This window comes from Triturus cristatus, chromosome 1_2 (genome assembly GCF_964204655.1).
Source record: "Triturus cristatus chromosome 1_2, aTriCri1.1, whole genome shotgun sequence".
Taxonomy (NCBI): domain Eukaryota; kingdom Metazoa; phylum Chordata; class Amphibia; order Caudata; family Salamandridae; genus Triturus; species Triturus cristatus.
Genome location: NC_140580.1, coordinates 1,065,219,274 through 1,065,245,519, shown reverse-complemented (window position 1 = coordinate 1,065,245,519; position 26,246 = coordinate 1,065,219,274). Strand labels below are relative to the sequence as shown.

The 26,246-nt window shown below is 41.2% G+C and overlaps 1 protein-coding gene across 2 annotated transcripts in view; it reads right to left on the bottom strand.

The window, feature by feature from the left end:
- Nucleotides 1–26,246, bottom strand: part of LOC146868662 (collagen alpha-1(V) chain-like) — a 469,251-nt gene that overhangs the window by 45,809 nt on the left and 397,196 nt on the right. For both annotated transcript variants that reach the window (XM_085612768.1, XM_085612776.1), the window contains exons 37-45: nucleotides 25,325–25,378; nucleotides 11,145–11,198; nucleotides 10,910–11,017; nucleotides 9,375–9,464; nucleotides 9,234–9,287; nucleotides 8,167–8,274; nucleotides 1,394–1,501; nucleotides 1,059–1,112; nucleotides 15–68 (exon numbers count right to left, since the gene is read on the bottom strand). In XM_085612768.1, the coding sequence (XP_085468894.1) occupies nucleotides 15–68; nucleotides 1,059–1,112; nucleotides 1,394–1,501; nucleotides 8,167–8,274; nucleotides 9,234–9,287; nucleotides 9,375–9,464; nucleotides 10,910–11,017; nucleotides 11,145–11,198; nucleotides 25,325–25,378 (684 nt within the window). The remainder of the gene's footprint in view (nucleotides 1–14; nucleotides 69–1,058; nucleotides 1,113–1,393; nucleotides 1,502–8,166; nucleotides 8,275–9,233; nucleotides 9,288–9,374; nucleotides 9,465–10,909; nucleotides 11,018–11,144; nucleotides 11,199–25,324; nucleotides 25,379–26,246) is intronic.

The window sequence follows — 26,246 nt, the reverse complement described above, 5'->3', positions numbered from 1 at the left end:
ACCACATTACTCACTGAAGGACCTGGCTGGCCAATAGGACCTTGAGGGCCAGTGGGACCGGGAGGACCCTGAAAAGAAGGCACAAAATCAATTATATTTTGGTGAGCTTGGCAAAGTGATAGGCTAGAGTACTGCATATATGTTTACCAGTACTAAGCATGAATAATAATCTTGAGCGACAACATCTCAGAAACAATTGTCCATATTCATCTCATTACAAAGGGATGCTAAAGGAGTATTCTCTGATGCATAACTAATTGGTAGGGACCCCTAAAATGTGTGTGCACAAAAACTGCCTGCTTATTTTAATGGACATGCAAACTAAAAAGGAAAGGACGAGAGGTGTGGGTATCACAGCAGACGTGACCTGGTTTCTATTTAGGATACACTGGAAGGAAGAAGAAAGACACCTCATACTATGATCATGAAATTACACCATTTATGCATAGAGGAAATGTGGTGAGAGGGATCAATACCAAAACATATGTGTGGTAGATAAAAACACATGGACCAGTTCAAAGCATTGGATAAAACATACAATTTAAGAAATTTGAGCAGGAGATATGAGAAGAAATTTAGAAACTAACACGTGATACAACAGCCACAAATGGATGGATGTGAACACACAATGTGCTGATCAACGGCGCCTTTTAATTCTTTATATACATAGTGTTTCAATTTGTACTAATTGTACCTGAATATTTCTTGAATATTCCAATTTCATTCCCATTTTACATGTGTGGCCAATTCACAAAGAAGTCTATGAGTAAGGGATGTAGTACTACTGTATTACAACTTTAAGTAGTTTTAAAAGTATTTGTGAATTGGCCCCAATGTGTAGCAGGCCCTGCAAATTGGAAACGGGCAAATTTGTCATGACCTATTTAAGAACTCATACTAATAGGCCGCTTTTACATATCTATGCTTAGGTTACTGGTTCTATTTAAGACTGCTTATTAAAGTATCAAAGGGAACAAAACAAAAGCATATAGAGAAGTCATGAAGATATGATTCCATGCATCTGCCAAAGCATTTAGTTATGTAATTACAAGGCTTACCTGTTCCCCTTTGTCTCCTTTGCCTCCCTTCTGGCCTGGCTCTCCAATTTCCCCCTGGTAGATAATAAACAGAAAGCATTCAGTTATTATTAACTATTTTGTAATGTTTACTGCACAACTGAGAAACTCATCAAGATATTTGTAACTGTGTTGATAGCTATTATGCCACCAAGCTTATTTTTTCTGCAGAACCGTATGGCTCTAGCCAATCTGTACTTTTTTAATGTAGGAGCTGGCACATTTTTGTCAGTTCACAACACTGTTACAAATGTTATTTATTTTAATAAGAAAAGTAAAGAATACGCCGTGCTTTTGCAGGTAATTGATGACCTTACTTTGTCACCATCTTCCCCTGGAGGGCCTACGGGTCCCGCTGGTCCTGGGAGACCCACAGGGCCCTGGATGCCATCACGACCAGAAGGGCCCTGTGGACCTTTCTCTCCCTAAAAAGAAGAACAAAGAAAAGTTGGTTAGTAATTCTTTAATCTAGAATTTCAAACAGTTTTGGTATGTTTTAAACACAAGTACACAGTGCACATGGTGAGTACTGAACTAAATCTCTCCGCTCTTAAGACCTAAGTACCAAATGGTGACACCTGTCACATATATCTCAATTATGATAAGGGCCCAAAAACAATATAAAAAGACAGACATAGCAGAAAAACAAGATATGCAAATTGTTTACAGGGTTAATGAACAATTGCTTTAGTATAGAGTGGCTGGCTATACAAGGGCCTCTTACCCACCCCAAGTATTCAGAGCCAAAAATACAAAGCAAATGGACATTATATATGGGAGCTAATATTTGGCTGCAACATATTTTAGGCAGTTTAATATGTCACTTTCAAATGTGTCAGGAGTGGTAAAATGCTGAAAGATTCTGCTTTCGTATAATGTAATTCATCAGTGGAACAAATTAAAATATTGATGTAACTATCTCCTTTTGAGTTAATTAGATAAGCAAATAGATTAGAAGAATGTGCAAGAAAGCTAGGTATCCCTTTTACTATCCAAACAGCACTTGTAACTCGACTCACTGACCTGCCTGTACACTGTGAGCTGGCCCGGATGGCAAGCTCTCCGATGTCATAACTGAATTATAGTAACGTATTATGATGGAACAACACTGTCGTTTAATAGTTGTGTAGTTATGTCATATTTTGACTTTAAAAAGACAAATTACTACAATCTTACGTATACTATAATTAGATATTTCTCTGGACTGTTTTCTATTTCTAACAGTCATAGTAGCTCTTAAAATCATCCTACTGTGCTCATTTCATTGGAGTCAGTGGATGAAATGCCGAACCAACCAAGTAGAGCTCAAAACTTTCATGTTTTGAGACTATACACTGATTTTTGTGGCCTATGCGTCACTCCGTTTAGTGATCTACTTCATGCAAACTGCTTCTGTGCAGTGGGCAGTGGGTGGTTGGGATTGGGAGGACAGAGGTGTTGAAGCAGGAATGGGGACAAAAGAAAGTCATATATTTTATATGTAGCACTGTGCATGTATTGACCTACGTTGTTAATGCCAAAGCTCAATACAGCTTGAAAACCCCAGTTCATGAAGATCACTCCTCAAAAGAAAGCCAGTCTCAGCAGGAGAACCCTAGCACGGTTATTCCCATAAATGTCACTTTATGGTGCTATAAGTGATCTTGGACCCATGGTCTATCATATGAGGCAGCCCAGGAAACAGAAAACAGAACAAAAACTCAGAGGATGAATCACGAGCATGACTGGGATGCTTCATGAGCCAGCACATGACTGAGATGATTTGTAAATGACTAGCGCTACTTCATCCAATGCCACAGCCTATCAAGGTACGTGGAGCAGGAGGTAAAGACCAGAATAAATTTCACATGCAGCAGCAGAGAATGGTGGTTGAGACATGGGTGTACATTATGTTCAAACGCCATATTTTTATTATGTCTAGCTATGAAGATCTAGCAATTACTGGGCCCAAGCTAGAGGATGAAAATTAAATCAAGGCAAGGAAACCAAAATGGCTTTGTTCCATTAAAATAGGAGATAAACCAAGAACAATTTTGATTCTATTTTCTTCTATATTCGTATAGACAAGGCACTATATTCACAGTTCAAGGTATGGAAATTTGAAAGTGAGATTATTCTAAATGTTTCTAGTCTGTGAATTACGTACGTCACTCAGTTTATAAAAGGTCTACAGCTAGTCTTTGATATGGAAGTGGTAATACGGTGCTAATGCACACTGTGCCAATGAGAATGGCCAGTAACAAGTGGATATTAGTTCTTGGAGACATGTACAAGAGTGCAAAGGTTATATTGATGCTTTTGGTACTATCAATAGACACCTCTTTCATCTAAGATGCACAATGCACATCCAGTCAGATTGCAATGACTTGCCATCTGTACCTGCCAGAGGTATCCAATGCACCTCCACTAGCCCTGCAGTGCAAGTGGGCACCCACTGAAGCTACCCAACTCGACTGTTCTATCCTATAGCACTAGACACTGGAAACAGCAGCTAGGAGTCACACAATAATTAAAACTGAAGGCACTGAGGTACTGTTATGAGATGGAACATACTACAATAAACACCAAGGTGTTTTGAAGACATCATACTTATGGCTAGGAAGCTACAGGAGAAGACCTTGAAACTATTTTACAAAGTCAGGTAAAGCGACTACTGATCAATGCCTAAGCCTCTATCTATAAACAAATATACGGTTGCCCAGCCAGGTTTCCTGCACCTTACATTAATGGACCTCACACCTGCATTTGACAGGGTCAACTGGAAAAAAGTTGTGGAATATGGTCCTGGGGATGGGCGTGGAATCAGAAACAGTACTTCTTTTATCAAACTTCCATGCTAGTACATCAGCTGCGGTTAGGTACTCACGGGGCAATCTAACTGAGAATTTTAGTACCACAAGGGGTGTGCATCAGGGCTGCATACTTATGCCTTTTCTGTTGACCCTTTATATCAATGGGCTGGAAAAAGCCATGCTATCAGTGTAGACTGATTGCCTGAGGGTGTACACAAGATCGGTGCCTGTCTTCTTAATTGCCCATGATGAAGTGCTTATGGTGCGCACTGCAGTGGGCGCTTCAGTTATTGTTAGACAAGTTCACCTCCTTTATGGACAGATTAGACCTTGAGGTCAATTTTACAAAATCATATATCATATTTGCTGAACCATAGTCCACCAGCTTTAAAGCATTTAAAGTAGGGAATAACACCCTGTCCCACCTTTAGCCTATCTTGGGGTATTATTTGATGGTAATGTGAGTGGAAAACCACTAGTGGAGGGAAAGAGATGCAATCTGGTCAAGTCCACAGGGTGAGTAGTTAGTTTTGCACAGAGGTTGGGCTCATGGTCACCGGACACCTTAGTTAAGCTCTACCAGTGTAAATGTGTTTCGAGGGTGTTATATGGCAGTGAAGTATGGGGTTATATAACAGCTGATAAGATCCAGCTTGCAGAACATACATTCTTAAGACAAATTCGGCAGGTCCTACACAACACCCCTGCCTTCTCTGTCCATGAGGAGCTTATTTTAAGATACATCTAAGACCCCTGTTGTGCTGGACCAAGATATGGACAGGGTAGAGCTTCATTCTGAACAGATTGGTCTTGTCTGTTTGTCCCTTGAACATATGCAGAAAATCCATATTTGAAGGCAGCCTTTAACAGAAGGGCAGGGTTGATATATTGTATTGTATTGTAGTTAAATTTATAACGGCGCACAGCTACCCACCATGGGTCCATAATCCTCAGTCCTTGTGCCCTTAGGAGCTTAAAAGTGTGAAGGATTTATTTTTTTAACGTACTGTATTGCAACGGGAATGTAAAGAGCTGGTGAAACCCATGGTACAAGCCCATATGTTATGAAATGATGCTGAAAGCATGGAGCCCACTTATGACCAACGAGAGGGATAGATTTGTGATGACAAGATTTAGGTTTAACTTGCTGCACCATCTCTTGGCCTCTCCCAGTGATAGGTCTTGCCCGAGTGGCTTGGGGCCTTGTGGCTGTGAGAACATGTCTCCACAGGATACATTACATTTTGTATTGTTTTGTAAATATTTTAGTTTACCCAGGAAAAGGTTTATCTCTCCACTGCTGAAACCTCTGAACTTTTCACAAGTGCGTCCAGGGTTTTTGCAGCTTCTGCTGAACTAGCATATTTTATCTGCAGTCACTTGCTGTTTAAGCGCAGCCTTGAGATCAAGACGCTCTAGATCAGATTAATTTCCCAGTGGTATAGGAATGATTTCAATTATGCTGTAGGTTAGTTAAATTGTTATCCTTTGTTTAACTATTTATGGTATTAAAATAAGCATGGCGTGGCTTTTTTAAAACTTTTTTTAGAATTATGGAAAATCTTTGCATGTGCTTTTATCGTGGCCTTTTATACCTGATTCAAGACTCATAAGATGATGATTTTTAGGTGGCCCTGAACATTCCGGTCACATAGTGGAGCCATACCTGAAGTCTGTTGACAGGTATACACTGTCTGTAATCATCACTTTTAATTGCGGTTTGAAATTGCGGTCAATATTTTATATTATGAAATGCTTGCACACATAAGTGCTGTATACATAATGAATTTTATTCTGTATTATGTTTATGTTTTTTTTATGGCCTATTTTGACTGAATAAAGAATAATTTCTTGATTGATATGGCTGACCAATCATTTTCTATTATGTCCATGTTAGGCACTGGTCGGCACCACAGATTTCAAGGACCAAGACTGAATCATCACATGTATTCTTAGTACCTTCCCATTCCTCGTTAAGGGGACTTGAGAATGTTCAAACTTTGCTGTCCACCTCTTACTTAAATTCAGTAGTCCAGTGCACATCCTCTGCGGACCCCACTGGCTCCACCTTCTGATAGTGTCACCATTATTGAGCTCCATATATATTCATCACATATTGACTAGCCTTCTTTCAGCGTTCCCTGCTTTAATGGACTCATACATTACAATAAAGCACTGCTATAAAGAAATTTTTTTTTTTAAAAGGTATTCATAAAATATATTGAGCATTAGAATTAAGGTTGTACCTCCGGCATATTTACCAATCAAAACCGATTGACGTATCTGGTATTTGCAAATTGTGTAACCACTTTTCATATTTAGAATGCCCTCCATTCTGTAAACGTCATGTAACCTTTCAACCAAGAAATTATAGTAATATTGCAACGTTCCGGTGTATTCCCATAAGTAAAGGTCTAACTCATGACCTTCTCTTTTGCTTTTGCCCAGTAATAAAATACAAGAGCTAACTTCTGCTGCTGTCAGAAGTAATTTTCTCTACTCTCCTGATGCCAGGGGAAGATACACTTCATAAAATGGAGGGCATCCCAAGCCAGGGTAATTATTGTACAAAAATATATATAATGGAAGAAACGGGTTCACCATTAGCAACTGCAACCTTTATTAAGGGGCATTATATTTTATTTTGCAAAAAATAGACTGCTCTTGGAACCATGTCTTTTTATGCCATCCAGTACAGTGTATGAAACAGCCTTCAATGGAACTATGACCTCCTCCTAGAAACCCATCTTTATTCTATTAGGAAGTCATTGCTGTTGCTACCCCAGAAGAGACGAGTGCATGCATGTTTGATAATGGAGGTTTACATCAATATGGGTCACAGTGAGGGAAATGGGTTAAACAGATGTCATAGGATTAATTTCCTAATCAATTGAATAGTAAGGGGTTTGGCAAGAATAGGCCAAACCTCTGGCAGCGTTCAGAGGTTTTTAGGGTCTGCATTGCAACTAACAATTATTCATGGAATGTATAATTTTTATATATGATAATATCAATTATCTTCCTAGCAGAAGGCCATTAATTCTATGACATTGAAGCCAACTTTTGTTGCTGGTCTTTTGATTCAATGATTTTCAGAAATGTAAGAAAGCAGGAAAGAGTGCATGTCAATAGCCTCATCCTTAAGAGACAGACATTTCTCCCGCCTCTACACTTCTTTGGAGACAGTAAAATGCATCAAATATTTATATGCGCTGTAAATGGAAAGCAAGTAATGCCAAAGCAAATTTGCTCTTCCTGGTTGAGCTGAGTTACATCATGCACTTGAGCGCACTGCTGCACACAGAGCTTGTCGCATCAAACTGCTCATTCGAAGCAAACTCAGTGTTAAAATTGTCAGGCTGGGAGAGCCTTAAAGCAGCCATCACTTAGCACACCAGAATTGTATGAGATAAGTGCTAATAAGAGTTTATTGCTTCCAATAAGAAGACAGCAAATGTCTCAATTGTTTCACTGAGCAAACGAAGTGTGATAGAGACTGCTGTATGGGCCCTCATCACGAGTGTTCGAGTGGCTGGCAAAGCCGAACAAGTAAAAATACATTACTGCACATAGTGTCTTTCTCCTGGGCCCTCTTACATACCTTACCTGTGTTTCCCATATTGGAATGAGGAATAACACGTGGATCCGGCTGCAAGTATCTCCTGGCGAAATTTGTGCAGGAAAAAAATGCAGTGTCCCTGCAAACTTTCTGCACAATTTGTGACATTGAATGGGACACAAAAACATGCTTTTGCTCTTTGCAACATTACCAGATCTCTCATAATGTGTTTCATAGTGCTCTGTGTGCCTCATATTAATAATGAATTCACAGAATGCAATACAATACTATTGTTCGGCGTCTGGCTTTTCTGTCAATAAGTAAGTGTGACTTCCACTTCTTACATAATTCTCTCTTTAAGGTGTACAATGTTTTGTTCGCCACCTCCACGGGCCCACTAATTCTCCCACCCCTGTCTCAGGGGTGTAATATTTTTAGTTCTTATAAACCAATGAGTAGCAAGATTTGACCGGAATGTTTAATTGGTTGTAATACTCTGTATAGCCCCGCTCTATGGTAGGTCGCATGTTTTAGAAGGATCACTCACTATGTCATGATTGCATCAGAATGCACTTATTACACAAGAATGGCTGATGACACATCACATGCCAGGGCACTCTGTTTTAACACATTCTTCCAACATTTCACTGCTTCTCCTAACATTTAAGTGCAAACAGCTGAACAGGCAATCCTCACCTGATTGCTCAGAAACACAGGAAGTATATTACCCATGACTTACCGGAGCCCCCTTTTCACCAGAAGGTCCAGGAGGACCCTGCGGACCTGGTCGGCCGGGCTGACCAATCGGGCCAGCTGGTCCCGAAGCTCCTCGTTCACCAGGGGAACCCTGCAGAAATATAAAAGTTCAGTGCTATAGAAGTCATGCCTGTTTCAATACACAATTCAGAAGGACACAGGTGGAATGGATGCTACAATGGAAACTGTTCAGGTGTTTTTTCAAGTTCCACAGTTCATTTTAAAATCAATGCTCAAACATCGTTAAAATATACAAGAAGAAACAAGAACCTCTAATGAGTGACACTTTCTCTTTATGGGTTGAGATGAGGTCTATTTCAGCGTATATCTGTATCAGATCTGTTCTATGCCTAGGGGGAATGAGCATGGCAAGGTATGAGCTTGAGATAGTTGTAATGAAGAGGGGCATTCATAGTGAGTTTTGTTCCAGCTGACAGTCTTAGCGAGTTAAGGTCCATGGGTAGGTATATATCTCAAGGAATAGCCAGTCTATGAGGAGCAGATTCAGGATGAAAAATCATAGCGATGTCCTGTATCTGATAAGGAGTCTCTGCAGTGCAATTTCTCATTAAGGCCTACTCCATATTAAGAGCCTAGCTGGATTTCAATGGCTACGTATTCTGGCAAGAGCCTTTTTTATTAAAAGTTATAAATTGCAAAGAGACTTTGTAAGGTCTATTCTACTTTTAGGGATGAGGCCGTGATAAAGGTGAAAAAGTACCAACTGTCTTCTTTTACACATGGGTAATGGTGTGATAGGTCCCAGGAAGAAAAGGATCATCATTTTGGACTTTCTTCAGGTAGAATTACCTTATGTATAGCAGGTGGTTATTGTTTATCATCCAAGAACTTCAGAATAAACATTTGTTGGAAGATGTTGAGAATTTTACACCAATTATTGTGTACACAATGCAAGACTACAGCATGCACATGATTTGAAGTTGAGTGTTTGCATTTAGAAAGATCACCTGCTATCCTGAATGGTAAGAGGAACCTGGCAAAACTCTCTTGCAAACAATTAAAAAATAAAGTATTATTACTGCTACTTACTGCTGGGCCAGGTGGGCCGGGAGGGCCTTCATTTCCTTTCAGTCCAACTGTGCCCTGAAATCAGGCAATAAAAAGTTAGATTTACCAGAGTAAAAACAATAAGCTCTTACTAATGGTCAGAAAAGGAAAACCTTTACATACAATGGGACCAGGAAGACCCCTTTCACCAGTAAATCCCCTCAATCCCGGAGGACCATCCTTTCCAGGTAGACCGGCAGGGCCAGGATCTCCCTGTAATGAAAAATAAGCATTGTTTAGACATATTCAAGCATAGAATTCCAACTGCTTCCCTACTACTATATGTCTAGAAGTATGACAGTACCAAGAACACTATGACAGATACAACAGCAGCCGAGGTAGCAGCAATATTTATTGGTTCTCTTAAACTACCACTTCTAGATCTATGCATCTAACCTTTGTAAACATTATTTTGCCTACCTTCTTCACCCAGACCAGTTCCTAAATCCCTCTACATTACCAGGTACATTGTAGTTATTGTTTTAAACTGGAACCCATACATTTATTAAATAATCTGCTTTAGATCAAAATAAATCACTCTCCACCTATGATCAATGACCCAAAAATGATTGAAATGTTTGTAATATTTAAAGACCCCAAATGGTTCAGCCACATAGCCCAATCACCTCTATCAACCACACAATAGCACCAGCATCAGGACCAACAAAGGTGGTGTGACAGCAGAGGAACTGTCTACAAATAAAAGTGAAGCATAAAAGTGCTACAGGTAACAACAATGGATTAGGAAAAAATTACATTTACAATACTAAAGAAAGGGCTGAATAAAATGTGGAATGACGATAAGAAGGAATAATAAAGACTGGAAAATAAGCATTCATACAATTGGGGCAACAACAAAGCTTATAGTGGTGAAAGGAGCTGCAAGAATAAAGGAACAAGCACAACAGTGGTCAGCAGTAAAAACGCACTAAACACATTCACACATTGAACAACAGTCAAAGGATACCTATTGGCATCAGCAACTGCAATGTTCAAATGAACATATAGAATAAACAGTATTTACTTATTTTGGACTACTACAAAGGAATAATCTACAAAAGGAGCAACAACTGTTGCTACACAACAGTAAACAGTGACCAGGGGTAGGGTACAAATTCTCACTATGGATCCAAACAATGATAAAGCAAAAAAGGCAATAGAAGCATGAACATTGTAAAAACCGAGACAAGGAAGAAGAAATCTGCCCAAGCAAAAACGCCTTTCCAGACAAAATAGATCCTGAAGTTAGCATGATCCTTTCATTGTGGTGGCCTGTTCTGTGAATGTCTTCAGTACTAATCAAAAGTGGTATTCCCAATATTAATAGGTTTATGATGTACTTATAATAGTAAATTGCAATCTTTTACGAGCTGCTACATACCAGCTGGCAAACATTTATTAAATAGCATGTTTTTGTTGTCCATGAAGTATGTGCATGCAAAGCCCAAGGACTACCAAGGTAGATAGGACAGTGTAAATTATAGTTCTTCAAAATGCAATCACTATCTTCATACCTGTACTTGAATTTATCCATCAGAATTGGGCCCACAGTGATGGAGTTTTAACCACTTGGTTGTAAGGAGCTTTGATGAACTACAAGCCTCTTTTTCACAATTGTGCATGCTATCAGAAATGAAATTAAGGTACCGAAAACTTACCTTTGACCCTTCCTTTCCAGCAAGTCCAGGCAGACCTTGTTCACCAGGAGGACCAGGTGGGCCTGGATGACCCCGTTCGCCCATTGGACCAGTTTCCCCAGTAGGACCCTATGGCAGCCAATAAATCACATAGCATAAGTATGATAAGGGCCACATTAGCATAGACAAATGTCCGGCTACTATCGTTTTATATTCCGTGAGAGGAGTTCTTTCTGAATTGCAGTCAAAGTCTTACCTGAGGACCAACGACACCCGGAGGACCTGGAGGGCCAGTCTTGCCTTGGAATCCCTGTTATAGAAATAGCAAGACATGCAATTAAAGAACAATAAAACATAACATCAATTGTGGGAATGTGGGCCCAGTCCCTCTGCTACCACAATCGATGAGCTGGCCATTGGATATTGTCTGTTGTTCTGCTCATTGCTTTATAAGTTCTTCCAATTACAGCATGGAAGGAAGTCCTTTCTTCCAATTTGAGGAAGAAACTGCATGCTTCATGCCCAACCTTTTCACTAATTTTCAAGGACTGACTACCTGAATGCTGGTTTTCAGCCTACATAAAGCAAGGTCAACATTCACAAGCCAGTGTCACCAGGAGAACTGTCTTGTAGTTGAGCCTAGATTTGGGGTGACTTTATGAGTGGCATATGTTTTCTTGGGACTCATAAGCCCTTGTACTAATCCCATTACCATTGGGTTTCCCAGATGGCTTGCCCTTGTCCCTCTTCTTTTCTCCCTCCACACTTCTTCTCTCAGAGACAACTCTTAGAGACATCATGTTCTCATTCAACACTTCATGTCATCTCGATGCTGACCAAGTATTCTTCTCCTATCCAACCATTGCACCCTTCCTCCAATCACACCTTTCGAACTACTGGATGGCACTATGGAGACTGATTCAGAACTCTTCATACCTTGATGTCCTAGACTTTGCTTCGACTACTGACCTCATCCTCTTTACCCTGAAACCTCTGAAATTCTCTCCATTGGTTACAAATCTACATGTTCTCTCTAGCCAATCCGTGAGGATCAGAGCCTACATCACAAACACAGCCTGCTTTTAATTAGTAAACATCCACTCACTCATACCATTCAATAAAGCCAAAACATTCATTGTTATTCAGTAGTTTGGACTACTGCAGGTTTGTTGTTAGTCCTCCATAATCCCAATATCACTAGTCAAGGTTTTAAAACTCTACCACTCAGACCAAGGCACACCTCACATCAGCAATTTGGTGCCTCACCACGAGGCACAGAGCTAAATCCAAACTACTAACACTTGTATTCAAGTCAGTAAATGGCCAGTCCCCTAACTATCCCTCTTCCAACTTATCAGGCTACACACAACAAAAGATCCACAAATCACAGCCTTTCAGTATCAGTGAGAGTACCCTACACTAGAAATCCATTCCACTGGTTATTTGTGCCATTCACTCTCTCCCGGAATTCAAATTCTCACTGAAAACCCATCTTGGCAAATTGCAAAGACACAAACGATAACTAATCCACTCTTATGAAAATAAAGTTCATGCCTCCATGTGCATTTAGATAACAGATGTTTATCTCCCCCACTCAGCTAAGACATTGCCACATTTAACCAAAACCAAACTGTAACTTCTCTCTATATTAAATTCCTCACTCTTATTAACAAAGTAGGGCCCCTATTGATATGTCCAAATGGTATAGGGAATTGCATGAATTTCGCCAAAATAATTAACATTTCTACCTGTCCTATACAGGGCATAATTAAGTAGTTACAGTCCAAGCATTCCATGATTAGGCCCTGCATGCATGTGTATACAAGCAAGATCCATGAGGAGAGAGAAAAATATTTTCATCACTACTCATGCTCTGGCATTAGACAGCCAGTTTCACAGTTCTCACAAGACATTGTAAAACTAGTGTAAAACTATTCTTGCACTAGCCTAAGAGTGGCCTGATGGCTTCTGTGCTATCAAGCACAGAGGATGTGGCACTTGCCCCACTTTCCCACAACATCCTCTGCAGCAGAGCGTGTTTAATTTATCATACAAAACAGACCAATTCCATCTGGAAAACCGGACATCAAAGTTTCAGTTCCTCCACTATGCTTTGATGTAGTGACAGGAACAATGACGTCACTGGGTGTGAGAACGGTTGCAGTCACAAATATATATTCTGTGGAACATGCTCTGGTTATCATTTAGGACTATTTGTTAAATCTTTAAACTGCATTAGAAATGGTCCAAGGGCAGATCTATACCAATGAATGTAGTTTTCACTCTGTGTAAGGGTCAGGCCATTGTTGTATAGGGGATTATTCTTCATATCAGGTCCAAAATTTGGTTAACCTTCCAAGAGTCATTTGCATTATGTGCTCATTGTCTGCTGACACACCCCCTGCAGTGCTGGGTAAATTCTCTACAGGTCCTTCATGCAACACAGTGAACTTTTAAACATTCTAACCTGTAAACATTTCCTTACCGTTTTTAAACTCGGGTAAAATGTAAACCCCTTAAAGACAAATGTACACCTTTTACTAGGTACCTACCACCTCTGTAGCTTATTGAGGCCGCCTCAGGACCTAGTACAACAGACCACTTTGCGATGCAGTGTCTACCTAGTATGTTCTCAATTTCAATCTTTATGACCCAGGCAGAAAATGTATAAAAGTGTATAATTTTAACACCTTTAATTTACTGTACTGAAAAAGCTCAAGGCAGTGGCTAGTGTCGAGGAATGGAAGGTTTATTCTGAGCAATAATACTTCGTGATTGGCAAAAGAATAAAAATATAAGTTTAACTAACAGCCCAAACAGATGTTCTGTCACAGAAGATTTTAAGGAGAGGAGACTTGTCAGATTCTCCAGCAAACTTTAAATGAACAAGTTACATCTACACAGCACCCCCTGGTTGCATATCGGGTTATGTATTTTTTCAGTAAATGGACAGCAAACTTTCCCACGGAGGACACGGAACAAAAGATGAAAAGTAAAGGCAGTCATGTGGCCATTTGCAGTGCCTACAGCATGCCTCATTATAGTATATGCAAAAAGCGAACATTTAGATTTCAGCAACATGTTTGTGGCAACAGAGGAAGCCAGCAAGGGAGACAGACAGATTGGTTATAAGGGGGAAAAAGAATAAGAAGAAAAGAGGGAAGCAGAGAAGGGAAGATAGTAGAATGATAGAAAGACACATAGAGAGAAAGTGAGATCGAAGACAAAAAAAATAGATAGAGAGTGATGCAGACATACAGAGAGACGGGCTTAGGCAGGGGGATTAATTAATGGGAAATTCGGAGTGAGGAAGTAAGTGTAAATCATATATATAAATATATATATATATATATATAATTCCCCCACGGCACGGGGGCGTGCGGCGCCGCGGTGCTCGGGATGAGCCCAGCTCATCATGAGGCACAGTGGAGCTGTGCTCATGACGAGCTGAGCTCGTCACGACCCCACCCACTGATTTATTCTTCCGCACAGGCGGGGAATCATTTGCGCGTGGGCGGGGCGCAGCTGTTATGACGAGCCCAGCTCGTCATGACCACAGCTCCACTGTGCCTCATGACGAGCTGGGCTCGTCATGAGCACGCAAGCGGATATATATATATATATATATATTCACTGAAAAAACCATAGGTTTCACACATGTTATAGTTAGCTGGACATTTTACTGATAAAAAACCAATGAAATTCCCCCGTTATAGTTAGTGCAGGCAACTATAACTCACGTGACCGTGCTGGAGCAGAGTTTTCATTTTGAAAATTCTGGGGCTTTTGAAGCTCTGGCATGTCATTGTGTTTTATTAATTTATTAATAATTAACAACTAATTATTTGTCTTGTGCAAGTGTGTTTTACTAATCAACTTGTTTGTTCTAACACAAGAGAAAGTTACACGAGGGTTAGCTTATGTTTGCTGTTTCTGTATTTACAATAACGTGCAAGTTTTCATGTTTAAATGTTGCTGTGTGCTATTTATTTTGAGCACAAAACGCTGTCTGAATTAATGCTTTTTATGTCTCAAAGCTAGATAAATGCATACACATAAGGGTATTAGTGGGGTTAACACTGTTTTATCATTATGATGTAGTAACCTTTATTTTGTCTCTTTAATTAAAGATGGTCTATTGTGGCCTATGGAGGCCTTTGTGAAATGGCTGTAAAATTGTGAAGCCTGGCTGTGGTGAAATTTGAAATCTGTGATGTGGCAAGAGAGACCCCTGCTGGAAATTGGTTGAAGACAAATGACCGTAGTCCTTCTATAAAACTTTCCATGAGGACATCAGCAGTTTGGAGGATCTCCAAAAAGAAATGATTTGTCCTTGGTGAACAAAGGAGCTTCTGAAATGAACAATGTGCTGAAGCCGGGTTGCCGAGGGAAATGAACGAGATGGATACTTTAATAGTTTCTGTTTCTTGGTTCCTGTTCCGTGGTTTACGTATTGTGACTTTTCCTGAGCGGAGATTTCAAGATGTTGCAAAGTTACATCCCTTCCTTCTCGTTCTGCTCAGTGATACAGTTTATCCTGCCAATTTTATGTGTGTTTCTATTGTATTTTTCATTATAAAAACTGTTAGCTTAGGGAGGGCTCTCCCCACTCTTCCCCCACTCTTTGCCACTTGCCATTTTACTTTGGCTGCGTGAACTTGCGTTGCTGAGGACTGATGCTGAGGACTGTCCTGAGAGACTTTGCCAAGAGACTGGTCCTGACCCATTCTGACACATAGTTAGAATAGGTAATTATGAGAAATGATTTATTCTGATTTACTTTGACTGACTTTAGATAAAGCAATATAACTTTTAAATATGGTGTTGAATATTTCTTTCCTTGTCAATTATTGAGTATATTTTTGATCATTGTTTTATAGATTGTTTATAATATGTTAGACAACCACTATAATCAGGTCCTATCGCCTAGATATAGATGCAGGGTGGTTTAGGAGTTTCCTTCCCACAGGTTTATTGCTGGTAGAGTATTTGAGTGTATGTTAGTGAAATGGGCCCTAGCGTATGATGAATGTATGTGCGTGTAACTGTGAGATTACTCTATCAGTGGTAGTGGGCATATTTTTGATACCCTGATCTGTATCAATTTCTCTGGTAGCAGAGGATGGTTATAGATGGTTGTCTTGATCTGATAAGATAAGATTGCTTGTATATTGGCTTATTGATTTTAGTTTGATGTTATTGGTATATGTACTAATACTATATGTTGGAGTCGTCATGTTGAGTTATATGTAGTGCTTCTGGAATTTGGAAGCTGGTAGCAGTTCCGTAGTAGGGCAGAGGAAGGTGTATATGCTGCTCTCGGGAAAGACGGGATTGTAAGGAATTACGTGTGACATATTTTTGATACCCTGATCTGTATCAATTTCTCTGGTAGCAGAGGATGGTTTCCTCTGCTGATGACATATGTGTCTTTATGAAAAAAAAATATTTGTAATATATGTATAGCTAAAATTTAATGGAAGAAGACATGGGCAAATAAGTGTCTAAATACAGTATTAGCATCAGCAGAGGATTGCGGTCACGTGAGTTATAGTTGCCTGCACTAACTATAACGGGGGAATTTCATTGGTTTTTTATCAGTAAAATGTCCAGCTAACTATAACATGTGTGAAACCTATGGTTTTTTCAGTGAATTTGCAAGGTTTTTTAAATGCTAATTCCTAACTATAACGTGTGTGAAACCTATGGTTTTTTCAGTGAATTTGTACGTTTTTTTAAATGCTAAGTTACTTTACGCCATTCGTGGCGTGCGCGCCCAGTTAACGCAGTTCGTTCCGTGCGCCCACGGTGCGCTTCGCGCACCGTGCACGCACAGTGAGCACGCGGTGCGCTTTGCGCACCGCGCGCCCACTTTACGCAGTTAGTGCCGTGCCCACGTTACGCGGGATGGGCCATGTACGCACGATGCGCTTCGCGCACCGTGCGCACATGGAGGACATATTATGCGCTTCGTTGTGAAAGGTAATCTTTTATATTTTGAGTTGAAATATATAAGCCATGCACAAATGGTGCCCTTTGGGCACAAATTGCACACGGGGTGGGGAAAGTGTGGATAGTTTTTTTTTTTCTATTAATTTTTACCGTACACGTACGGTAAGTGTAATCGGCGATTTTTCGAAAAAAAATAAAATTGATTTTTTGGCCTTGGGGGTACTTTGGGGACACCATCATCAATGCTAGGTGGTTAGGAACTGAATACATTGCCCCTTTAGTTGTTTTTTGCCTTTGATTTTGCTGCCTCACTCAGAGTGCGAGAGAGAAAATGGCGGCCGCCGCTTCCTGGTTTCGTCCGATTCGAATGTTTACTTAGATCTAACAGCCAATCAGAATCGCGCTCGCGCACGGCACCGTACGCGTACGGTAAGCTTACCGTAAGCGCACCGTAAGCGCACCGTAAGCTGCCACAGATATATATATTGATTTAAATGCTATTTTCTCAGGATCTACTGAACAGATTTACACCAAACCTACAAAAGGCACTTCCTTGACCTGAGGACTACCTCTCTGCCAAATTTCAAGTAACTCTGTTCAGCCGTTCGGGCTGTAGCTATGTCTAAAGGTCCTATGGAAAAATGCATGGGAAAAACGCGTTTTGGGACCCCCCTTTTTTCTCAGCCACCGCTTGACGAATCCCCCCGAGACTTTCAGGGTAGGAGCGGAGCGTAGCGCCCCACCTATTTTAAACATTTCGCGAGGATTCGTCGACCGGCGCCAAAGTTATTCCAAATAGAATGTTGCGGATTTCCTATGGAAACAGGGTCCTAACTATAACTATCTACTGGCGACCGCCATAGATAATATATATACATATATATATATATATATATATATATATATATATATAAGCTCCTGGTACACAAACACACCAGCACTCTTGGGAACAGTGTCCTGAATTTTTATTACAGGACGAAACTTACAGTAAAACGCGTTTCGGCTACCGCCTTCGTCAATTCCCGTGAGTGCTGGTGTGTTTGTGTACCAGGAGCTTTTGACTGTACGCGGTGTCCGTCACCGTGTTGGAAGCACCCGATCGTGAGTGAAGGGAGCTGGATATATATATATATATATATATATATATATATATATCAAGGCTCCTAGGGGTGATGAATGCCAAAGGGGGCCACGTAGTCTCAATATGGACTTAAAAGTGGAGCGCGCTTTCTGGATTGAACAGCGCGCCTTTCCTTGGGGCTCAAGGTGAGCTTTTAATTTGGCATTCATCATAAGAGGCATCCATCTGTGGATTTTAAATACGGACTACACGTCCCAGACTACCCGCACATACAGGCTCATTCAGGGCAGCTGAATATCAGCGTATGATATGGCTTAAATGAGGAGGTGTGGCCTGCTCTGCTTCTTTCGACCCAGATGCCTCTGAGGAAGTTGCAAAACGAAACGCGTAAGTCTGTGGTCGTGTGCCTGTGAACTGAGGAAAGCTGCCTGCATACCAATAAAGCTTTGATGGGGGAAAAGCTTAATCGTGTTCGAGTGCTGCTTGAAAAGTGGGCACCCCTAGGAGCCTTGATATATATATATTTATAATTTACACTTACTTCCTATATATATATTCATTGAAAAAATCAAACGTTACAGAGACGTTATAGGTAGGCTCAGGTTTCACTCGTAAAAAAACAGTGAAAGTCAGCCGTTATAATAGTTAGCTAGGCTAACTATAATTTGTGCCCCGCAATGCACTGCTGATGACCTAACATTGTGTTTGCAGAGTGGTAGAGAAATGGTGCTGGGCCTCCGACTAGCTCTAAGGAATCCCACTGTGTAAGACTTAGAGGAGGTACCAGGAGGGCTTTATAGCCCTCAAGGTCCCTCAAGAGAAAGGTGGACTTCATCCCCCAACCAGTAGTGCACCAGGAGGCACGTTTACAGAGTGAAGGAAAAAGGGGGTGTGGCCTCTGAAAACCTCATAGCAATCTCGATGTGTGCGAATTACTGGAAGTAACAGGAGGGGTAGTTGTCCACCATGCATGTCCTTGGGGGAACAAATACCACTCTTGTTACCTCCAGAAAGTCCCACACAGTGGGATTGCTAAGAGCTCTTAAAAAACATGGGAGGTGGGCCGCACAGTCCCTCCCCCAGGCCGATTTTGGCCCTGGGGAACCCAACCCTTGGAGCCTGCCACAATACTGGGTGCCCTGGTCCCGCACAGGGCACCCAGCTTTTCAAGTTAGGGAGGTGCGAGCCTGAAGGCCCCTGCGGTCCCTGCTGGCTCTCCGCATCCTGAGGGAGCCGGAATGCTTTTGGACAGAGGGAGCTGCTAATATGCAGCTCTCTTTGCCCAAAAGCTATTCTGCTCCAATTATAGTAAATGAGAGCAATTTCTGCTCTCACTTACTAGAAGCGGGACAGAGTCTGCTATGGCTGGGCGGGACAGACTCATAGGAGATGGTGAAGGCATATCTTTGACACAGATATCTCCCTATCGATAGATAAGGGTTCGTGAGACTCCTAAATACCAAGATCTGGTAAGAGATAACAATTACGAACTCCTTAGTAGACACATTGGTGACTTGCAATTTGACAGTTGGAGTAATGTTTACTCAGAAATATAAATTCAATATGGACTGTGTTTTTCAAGGTCAGAATATTAGAGACTACAAGTACCAGAATTCAAACTCAGGGATATAAAGTGAAAGCAATTAACATCGTAATTGTTTACAGATTTGCCACCGTGTTCAAGGCCTTAATGGCTGGAATGCGTAGGTGGAAGGAAAATGCTACTTGCCAGTATGCATCTGTTCTTGGCATGTAGAGCTGCAGATCCACACACTATGCATAGATCGCCATCTGGTGTTGGGCCCGGATGTTTGCACTTGTTTCAGTATTGGAAAAGTCTTTGGAAGTCATGAGATAGGTAACTCCTCCTTTGGACCATGGTGCGCATGGGCATCGGCTCCGTCTTCAGATTTTTTTTTTGCCAGCAGGGAAATGATGGACTTTTTGTGAAGAACAGAAAAGATGCCCATGTATGCAGCATCTAAATAAGATAATACTGGAACAGATAAAGGTAGGGGAGGTGGGTAGGCGTGTGTGGATCTGCAGCTCTACATGCCAAGAACAGATGCATACTGGTAAGTAGCATTTTCCGTTCGAGGCATATGAGCTGCAGATCACACACTATGCATAGATTGTATAGCAGTACCCCTCCTTAGCGGCGACCACCCGTATCTGTTGCAATAGTTTGAAATAGTGTTATGAGTACAGCCTGGCCAACACTAGCTTGTTGTTTTATTTGCACAATAGGGCCTTGTGAATGTGTGCGGTGTAGCCCATGTAGCTACTTTGCAGATGTCATCTAATGGAAAGTTTCCTAAAAATGCCATTGAAGCCCCTATCTTTCGGGTAGAGAGGGCTTTAGGGGGAACAGATAGTGTACGTTTTGCTATGTGATAGCAAATTTGTATGCATTTGACAATCCACCTTGCAATTCCAGATTTTGATATGGGGTTGCCTTTATGTGGTGGTGAGAAGAACGCGAAAAGGTTTTGTTCTTTCAATGTAATAAAGGAGTGCTCTTTTTACATCTAGAGTATGAAGAGCTCTTTCTGCGACTGTTTGTGGTTGCGAGAAGAATACTGGCAACTCCACAGATTGGTTGAGGTGAAAGGGAGAAATAACCTTAGGGAGGAATTTGGGATTGGTTTTAAGAACCACTTTGTTATGATGGAGTTGTAAGAATGGTTCTTGAATAGTCAGTGCCTGTAGTTCACTGACTCTTCTAAGGGAACTAATGGCCACCAGGAAAGCTACTTTCCATGTTAGAAATTGTAACTCGCATTTGTGCAGAAGTTCGAATGGGTGGTCCATTAGTCACGTGAGAACAATGTTTAAATTCCACACAGGTGAGGGTGGTACCCTGAGAGGAATTATTCTTTTGAGGCCTTCCATAAACGCTTTGATGGCCGGTACTCTAAATAGCGCCAAGTGTTGTCTATTTTGTAAGTAGGCTGCTATGGCAGCGTGGTGTAACCTAATAGATGTGTATGCTAGATTACACCTTTGGAGATGTAGTAGATAACCTATGATTTGTTGAATAGACACATCTAAAGGATTGATGGTGTTGTTGTGACAATATATCACAAATCTTTTCCACTTGGCTGCATAGCAGGCTCTAGTGGTGGGGTGTCTAGCTTCTCTGATAACATTCATACAGTCAGGGGGACGGTTAAGGTAACCAAACTCTAAGACCTCAGGAGCCAGATCTCTAGGTTGAGGTGTGCTGGGTCCGGGTGTCTGATCTCTCCATGGTTCTGGGTTAAGAGGTGTGGGGAGAGGTGTAGTTTTGATGCGGGACTACAGTAATGTGGTGTACCACGGTTGTCTGGCCCATGTTGGAGCAACTAGGATGAGAGTCAGTAAGTGGTGCTGCAGTTTGTGCACCACCAGTGGAATTAGTGGGAGAGGCGGAAAAGCGTATGCAAATCTGCCTGACCAATTCATCCATATCGCATTGCCTTTGGACAATGGGTGTGGATATCTGGCGGCGTAGCTTGGGCATTTAGCGTTTTCGTGTGTGGCGAAGAGATCTATCTCTGGTTGCCCCCACATGTGGAAAAATGGTTGAAGAACTTGTGGATGAAGTTCCCACTCGTGAATCTGTTGCGTCTGACGACTTAACAGATCTGCTATGTTGTTCTGGACTCCCGGAACATGTTGGGCTAGGAGAAAAATGTTCTGAGGAATAGCCCATCCCCATATGCTTTGTGCTAGTTGAGAGAGCTGTAGGGAGTGTGTCCCGTCTTGCTTCTGTATGTAGTACATTGCTGTCATGTTGTCGGTACGGACCAGGACAGCTTTACCTGGTATTTGTTTCTGGAATTACTTTAATGCCACAAATATGGCTAGTAACTCCAGGTGACTGATGTGGAGTAATTTTTGTTGAGGCGTCCACCTGCCCTACATAGTGTGATGTAATAGATGAGCTCCCCAGCCGGAGAGCGATGCATCCGCTGTTAGCACAATCTGTGGGACCGGCTCGATGAACGGTCGCCCCTTGGAAAGGTTTTGGGTGTTCCACCACTGCTGAGAGCGATGCGTGCAGTCGTCCACCAACACCAGATATGTCAGCTGGCCTTGAACCTGGTTCCACTGACGTGCTAAACATTCCTATAGGGGACGCATCTGGAGCCTTGCGTGAGGTACTATAATAATGCAAGAGGCCATCATTCCTATCAACTGCATGAACACTTGAGCTGGAAGAGAGTGCTGTGGCTGAAATATTGTTATGAGGCTTTGTATGCTTGCTATCCTAGGTGGACTGGGATATGCAAGTGCTTTTGAGGTGTTTATTGTGGCACCGAGGTACTGTTGTATGTGGGACGGTTGTAGGTGAGACTTTGCGTGGTTTATGCTAAACCCTAAGTCGTGGAATAGTTGGATTGTGGTGTGAGTGTGAGGTACACACTAGTTGTATGACTTGGCTTTTATGAGCCAGTCGTCTAGGTATGGGAAGACGTGAATTTGCTGTCTTCGTAAGTGAGCCGCAACCACCGCTAGACATTTGGTGAAGACTCTGGGCGCTGTGGTGAGTACGAATGGGAGTGCCTTGAATTGGTAATGCTGAGCGTCTAGCACAAGCTGGACAGTCTCTGGCCTCATGCTCCGGTGAGAGGCAGAGATTACACACCTCATGAAGATCTGTGTGTGGAAACTTTGATCCACATTGAGGACACTTCTTAAAAGGCGTCCTTTCCATGAGCCAGATCTAATGGCCTAGGTAGGCCCGAAGGCCTTCGTCGATGACCGGAATCGAGGACTTTGAAGTTGAAGAGATACGCGAAGGCTAGGGTTCGAGATCGAAACAATACCGGAGAAGGGTGAAGGATTGCGCGTCGAAAGTTGGACCGGTAACGGCACCGAACTGGAGCGCAATAAACACATCCGAGTCCGATGGCAGAAAAAAACAATCTGACGATGGAGCTGATGCCCATGCACACTATGGTCCAATGGAGGAGTCACCTATCTTGTGACTTCCAAAGACTTTTCCAATACAAAAACAAGTGCAAACATCCGGGCCCAACACCAGATGACGATCTATGCATAGTGTGTGATCTGCACCTCATATGCCTCGAACAAATAATTAAAGAATTCTGGATTTCAGAACCCACAGCAGTGCAGCGTTGTCTTTTCATTGTTTTGCAATCAAAATATATATATATATATATATATATAGAGAGAGAGAGAGAGAGAGTGAGAAAGAGACACAGAGAGTGGTGAGGGCTACATATAATGATAAAGAAAAGAAAGAGAAGAGAATAGTAATAAAAAAAACTACAAAGGTGACAATAAAAGAGAAATACTGAAGGAAAGAGACAAAGATATATGGAGACAAAGGAACTAGCATAAAGGCAGAAAGAAGTAGAGGACAAAATGTGTGTGTGTGTGTGTGTGTGTGTGTGTGTGTGTGTGTGTGTGTGTGAGAAAGAGAGAGAGAGAGAGAGCGAGAGAGAGAGAGAGAGAGAGAGAGAGAGAGAGAGAGAGAGAGAGAGAGAGAGAATAGTGGGGACAACCACTCTGGAAAAAGATATATAATGGAAATGAAGGAGATACAAAGAGTATAAGAGCGGGATTAAGAAGGATGAGTAGTTTTTGACTGCTTACACATATAGAGAATTGAAAAAGGGGGAGGAAATAAACTGAGAGACAGAGAAAGAGGAAGCGAGAGAGAGAGAAGTTGAAGGCAAATGAGAAAGACAAAGAGAAGAAATTCTCAGAATAGTGATGTAAGATGGACAATCCTCTGCGACAAAGCATATGACAGCACTGCTCCTCCAGCTAACAATTTCCCATTTCCCCCTTCCAATCCACATAGATTAAAGAGCTATTCAGCCTGCAAAGATAACCAACAAACAATGTTAGTGAAGCAACTTATAAAGGCATAAGTACTGCAGAATTTGACAAGGCAATGGGGTGAAAGCAGTTTTTCTTCATCCCTATATAGGGAATCACGCTATAGTTTACAGACTACATGGTGAGTGCATTGAAGCAGACCTGAGATGTTTTACTGAAGAAACGTGGTTACCTAACACCCAGCACGAGACTTGTATAGGGCCAATTCTCACAGCTGTGTTTATGTGTCTATAAATGTCATAGTATTTGATACTTTTGTTTATACACCTCTGCTGCCATTTCTGATCTGATTACATGGGGTTTTAGTTAAAAAAATATATATAAATTAACTTGACCTCATGGTGTTTCTTTGTTTCAAAAGGGCTACACTGAGTCTGATCATTTTGCAACATTTGATGCGTGTGAATAGGTGTGCATATGATGAAGGACATCTCCTTTGTACGCGCTGCTTCATGAAAATGCACCACAACCTTGTGTGCTGAACTACTGAAACATCAACACCACAACTCCACTACCTATGACACTGTAACACCTGTGTCTGACAGTATTAACCTGTTTGTGAAGTAAATCCTCCTGTGTAGAGGGCAATATAGCACTTTCCTGTGTGACAATGTTGCATCTTTATATCTGATTCTACATCACATTTGTCTCTAGTGGCTGTTCATGTGATATCATAGAAACTAGGATGTTTCCACATGTGTTTGTTACACTATTACAAATGTATTTTACCACTGGAGTGCCTGTAGATGATATTACAGTCAATATGTGACGTTACTGGAGGTCCCTATGTCCCACTGTGATGTGCTTGTGTTGAAGTAACACTTTATTTTCTTAGTGTGAGTATATATGAACCACTGTTTTCACATGCCTCATGGATCGCGAATTGACCATGTGTGTGCAGGACTGTTACATGGAATATTAACACATGCACAGTTGTAACATATGTTAAGATTACACCCTTAAAATCCAAAGATAGTCAAAATGTAATCTACATCTAAGTGTATGGCATTACAACACTTCTATGAGTGTGGATTTTTTAGCATTTGTGTTTCACTGCTCTGGCTTTAAGTGCTACATTAAGTATAAAACTGGGCGCCACTGTTTTGCACAAATTGCACACAAGTGCACTTATGTCGGCAAAACAGTGCAGTAAAGGGAATAACATGCTCATATATGGTTGCATGTTATTCACATTGCATTGCTCAAAAGGTGAGTCTTGCACAAATACTGAGCCAATATCGTCCACGAATGGAAATTCACCAGGTGGTGTTTGCATCTGACTCTACTAGGTCTCTCAGAATGAGCTCAAAAGTGTACTTGTGTGCGTCAGTATTGCGGTGTGACGCCGGTGCATTATATCATTAGCCCAGGGTGCCTGGCTACAAGGGGGTTGATTTCAGTAGACCTCTCCATGGAGCCGAAGAGACACACACCCGAGACCAGAGTAACAGTGGGCAACATCTCCTCAGCTACAGGGAAGGGTTTAGAGGAACCATCCAGCGAGACACAGGCTGAACTAATGATCCACCAATGAGGACAAAGATACTTACAGTTTCACCTCTCTGTCCTGGATGACCGGGTAATCCATCCTTCCCTGGTGGACCCTGAAAAATAATAGACCATCAGAAGCAGGATTAGTGTAAGCATAACATCCATGAACTGGGATCTCACTCTTAAATGTTACATGACTATTCACGAATTAAACTTATCAGAAGGGCAACTGAAAAATACACCTCTACATATACAAACTGTGAAGTCAAGAAATTGTTGTCACTTGCAAACAGATGACTTCCTTCAATGATTACAACAGAGAAATTATGTTAACTCCGCATGAAACCAAAAATAATGTTTTGCTGAGTTTTTCCAGCATTACCTATTAAGATCTCTCAACTCTGTTTATTATTCCTCTGAAATGTCCCTGCCCTCCGCCGTTCTGTTATAGTTTAGCAGCACCATCATAATTTGAATTTTTGCTACCAAACCACAATGGTTTAGAAAGCAAAAATAATTTTGAAAACAGAAATTCTTTTTCAATTCAATGTTTTTTAAATAGGTTTCTTCTGTCGAATTGTAACCTTTCCAATTGTAAGCTATACATTTATGTGTGACTTAATCGAAAGGATGAATCGTTATTTATAGATATCTGTTATGGTGGTGGAAAATACCACTGGATGAATGTGTCAATGAGTAGCAGCATTGACTCTAAAATAAAAGAAATGGTTTTCAGAAAAAAACTTCAAACGCTTCTCTTTGACACTCCAATAACCCTTTCTTAAGTTTGCTTCTGCCTTTAGAAAATGTGGAAATTCTCGCTAGTGCCGGGACATTTAGTTAGGTAGCTGTGCGCTTTAGAAATGCATTGTATTATATTGCATTATAAGTTCTAATATAGATTAACATTAAACTTTTAAGAGAAATTGGACACCGTGGAAATATTTTTTCTCTATTGGTGGCCTGTGGTATTGTCACACA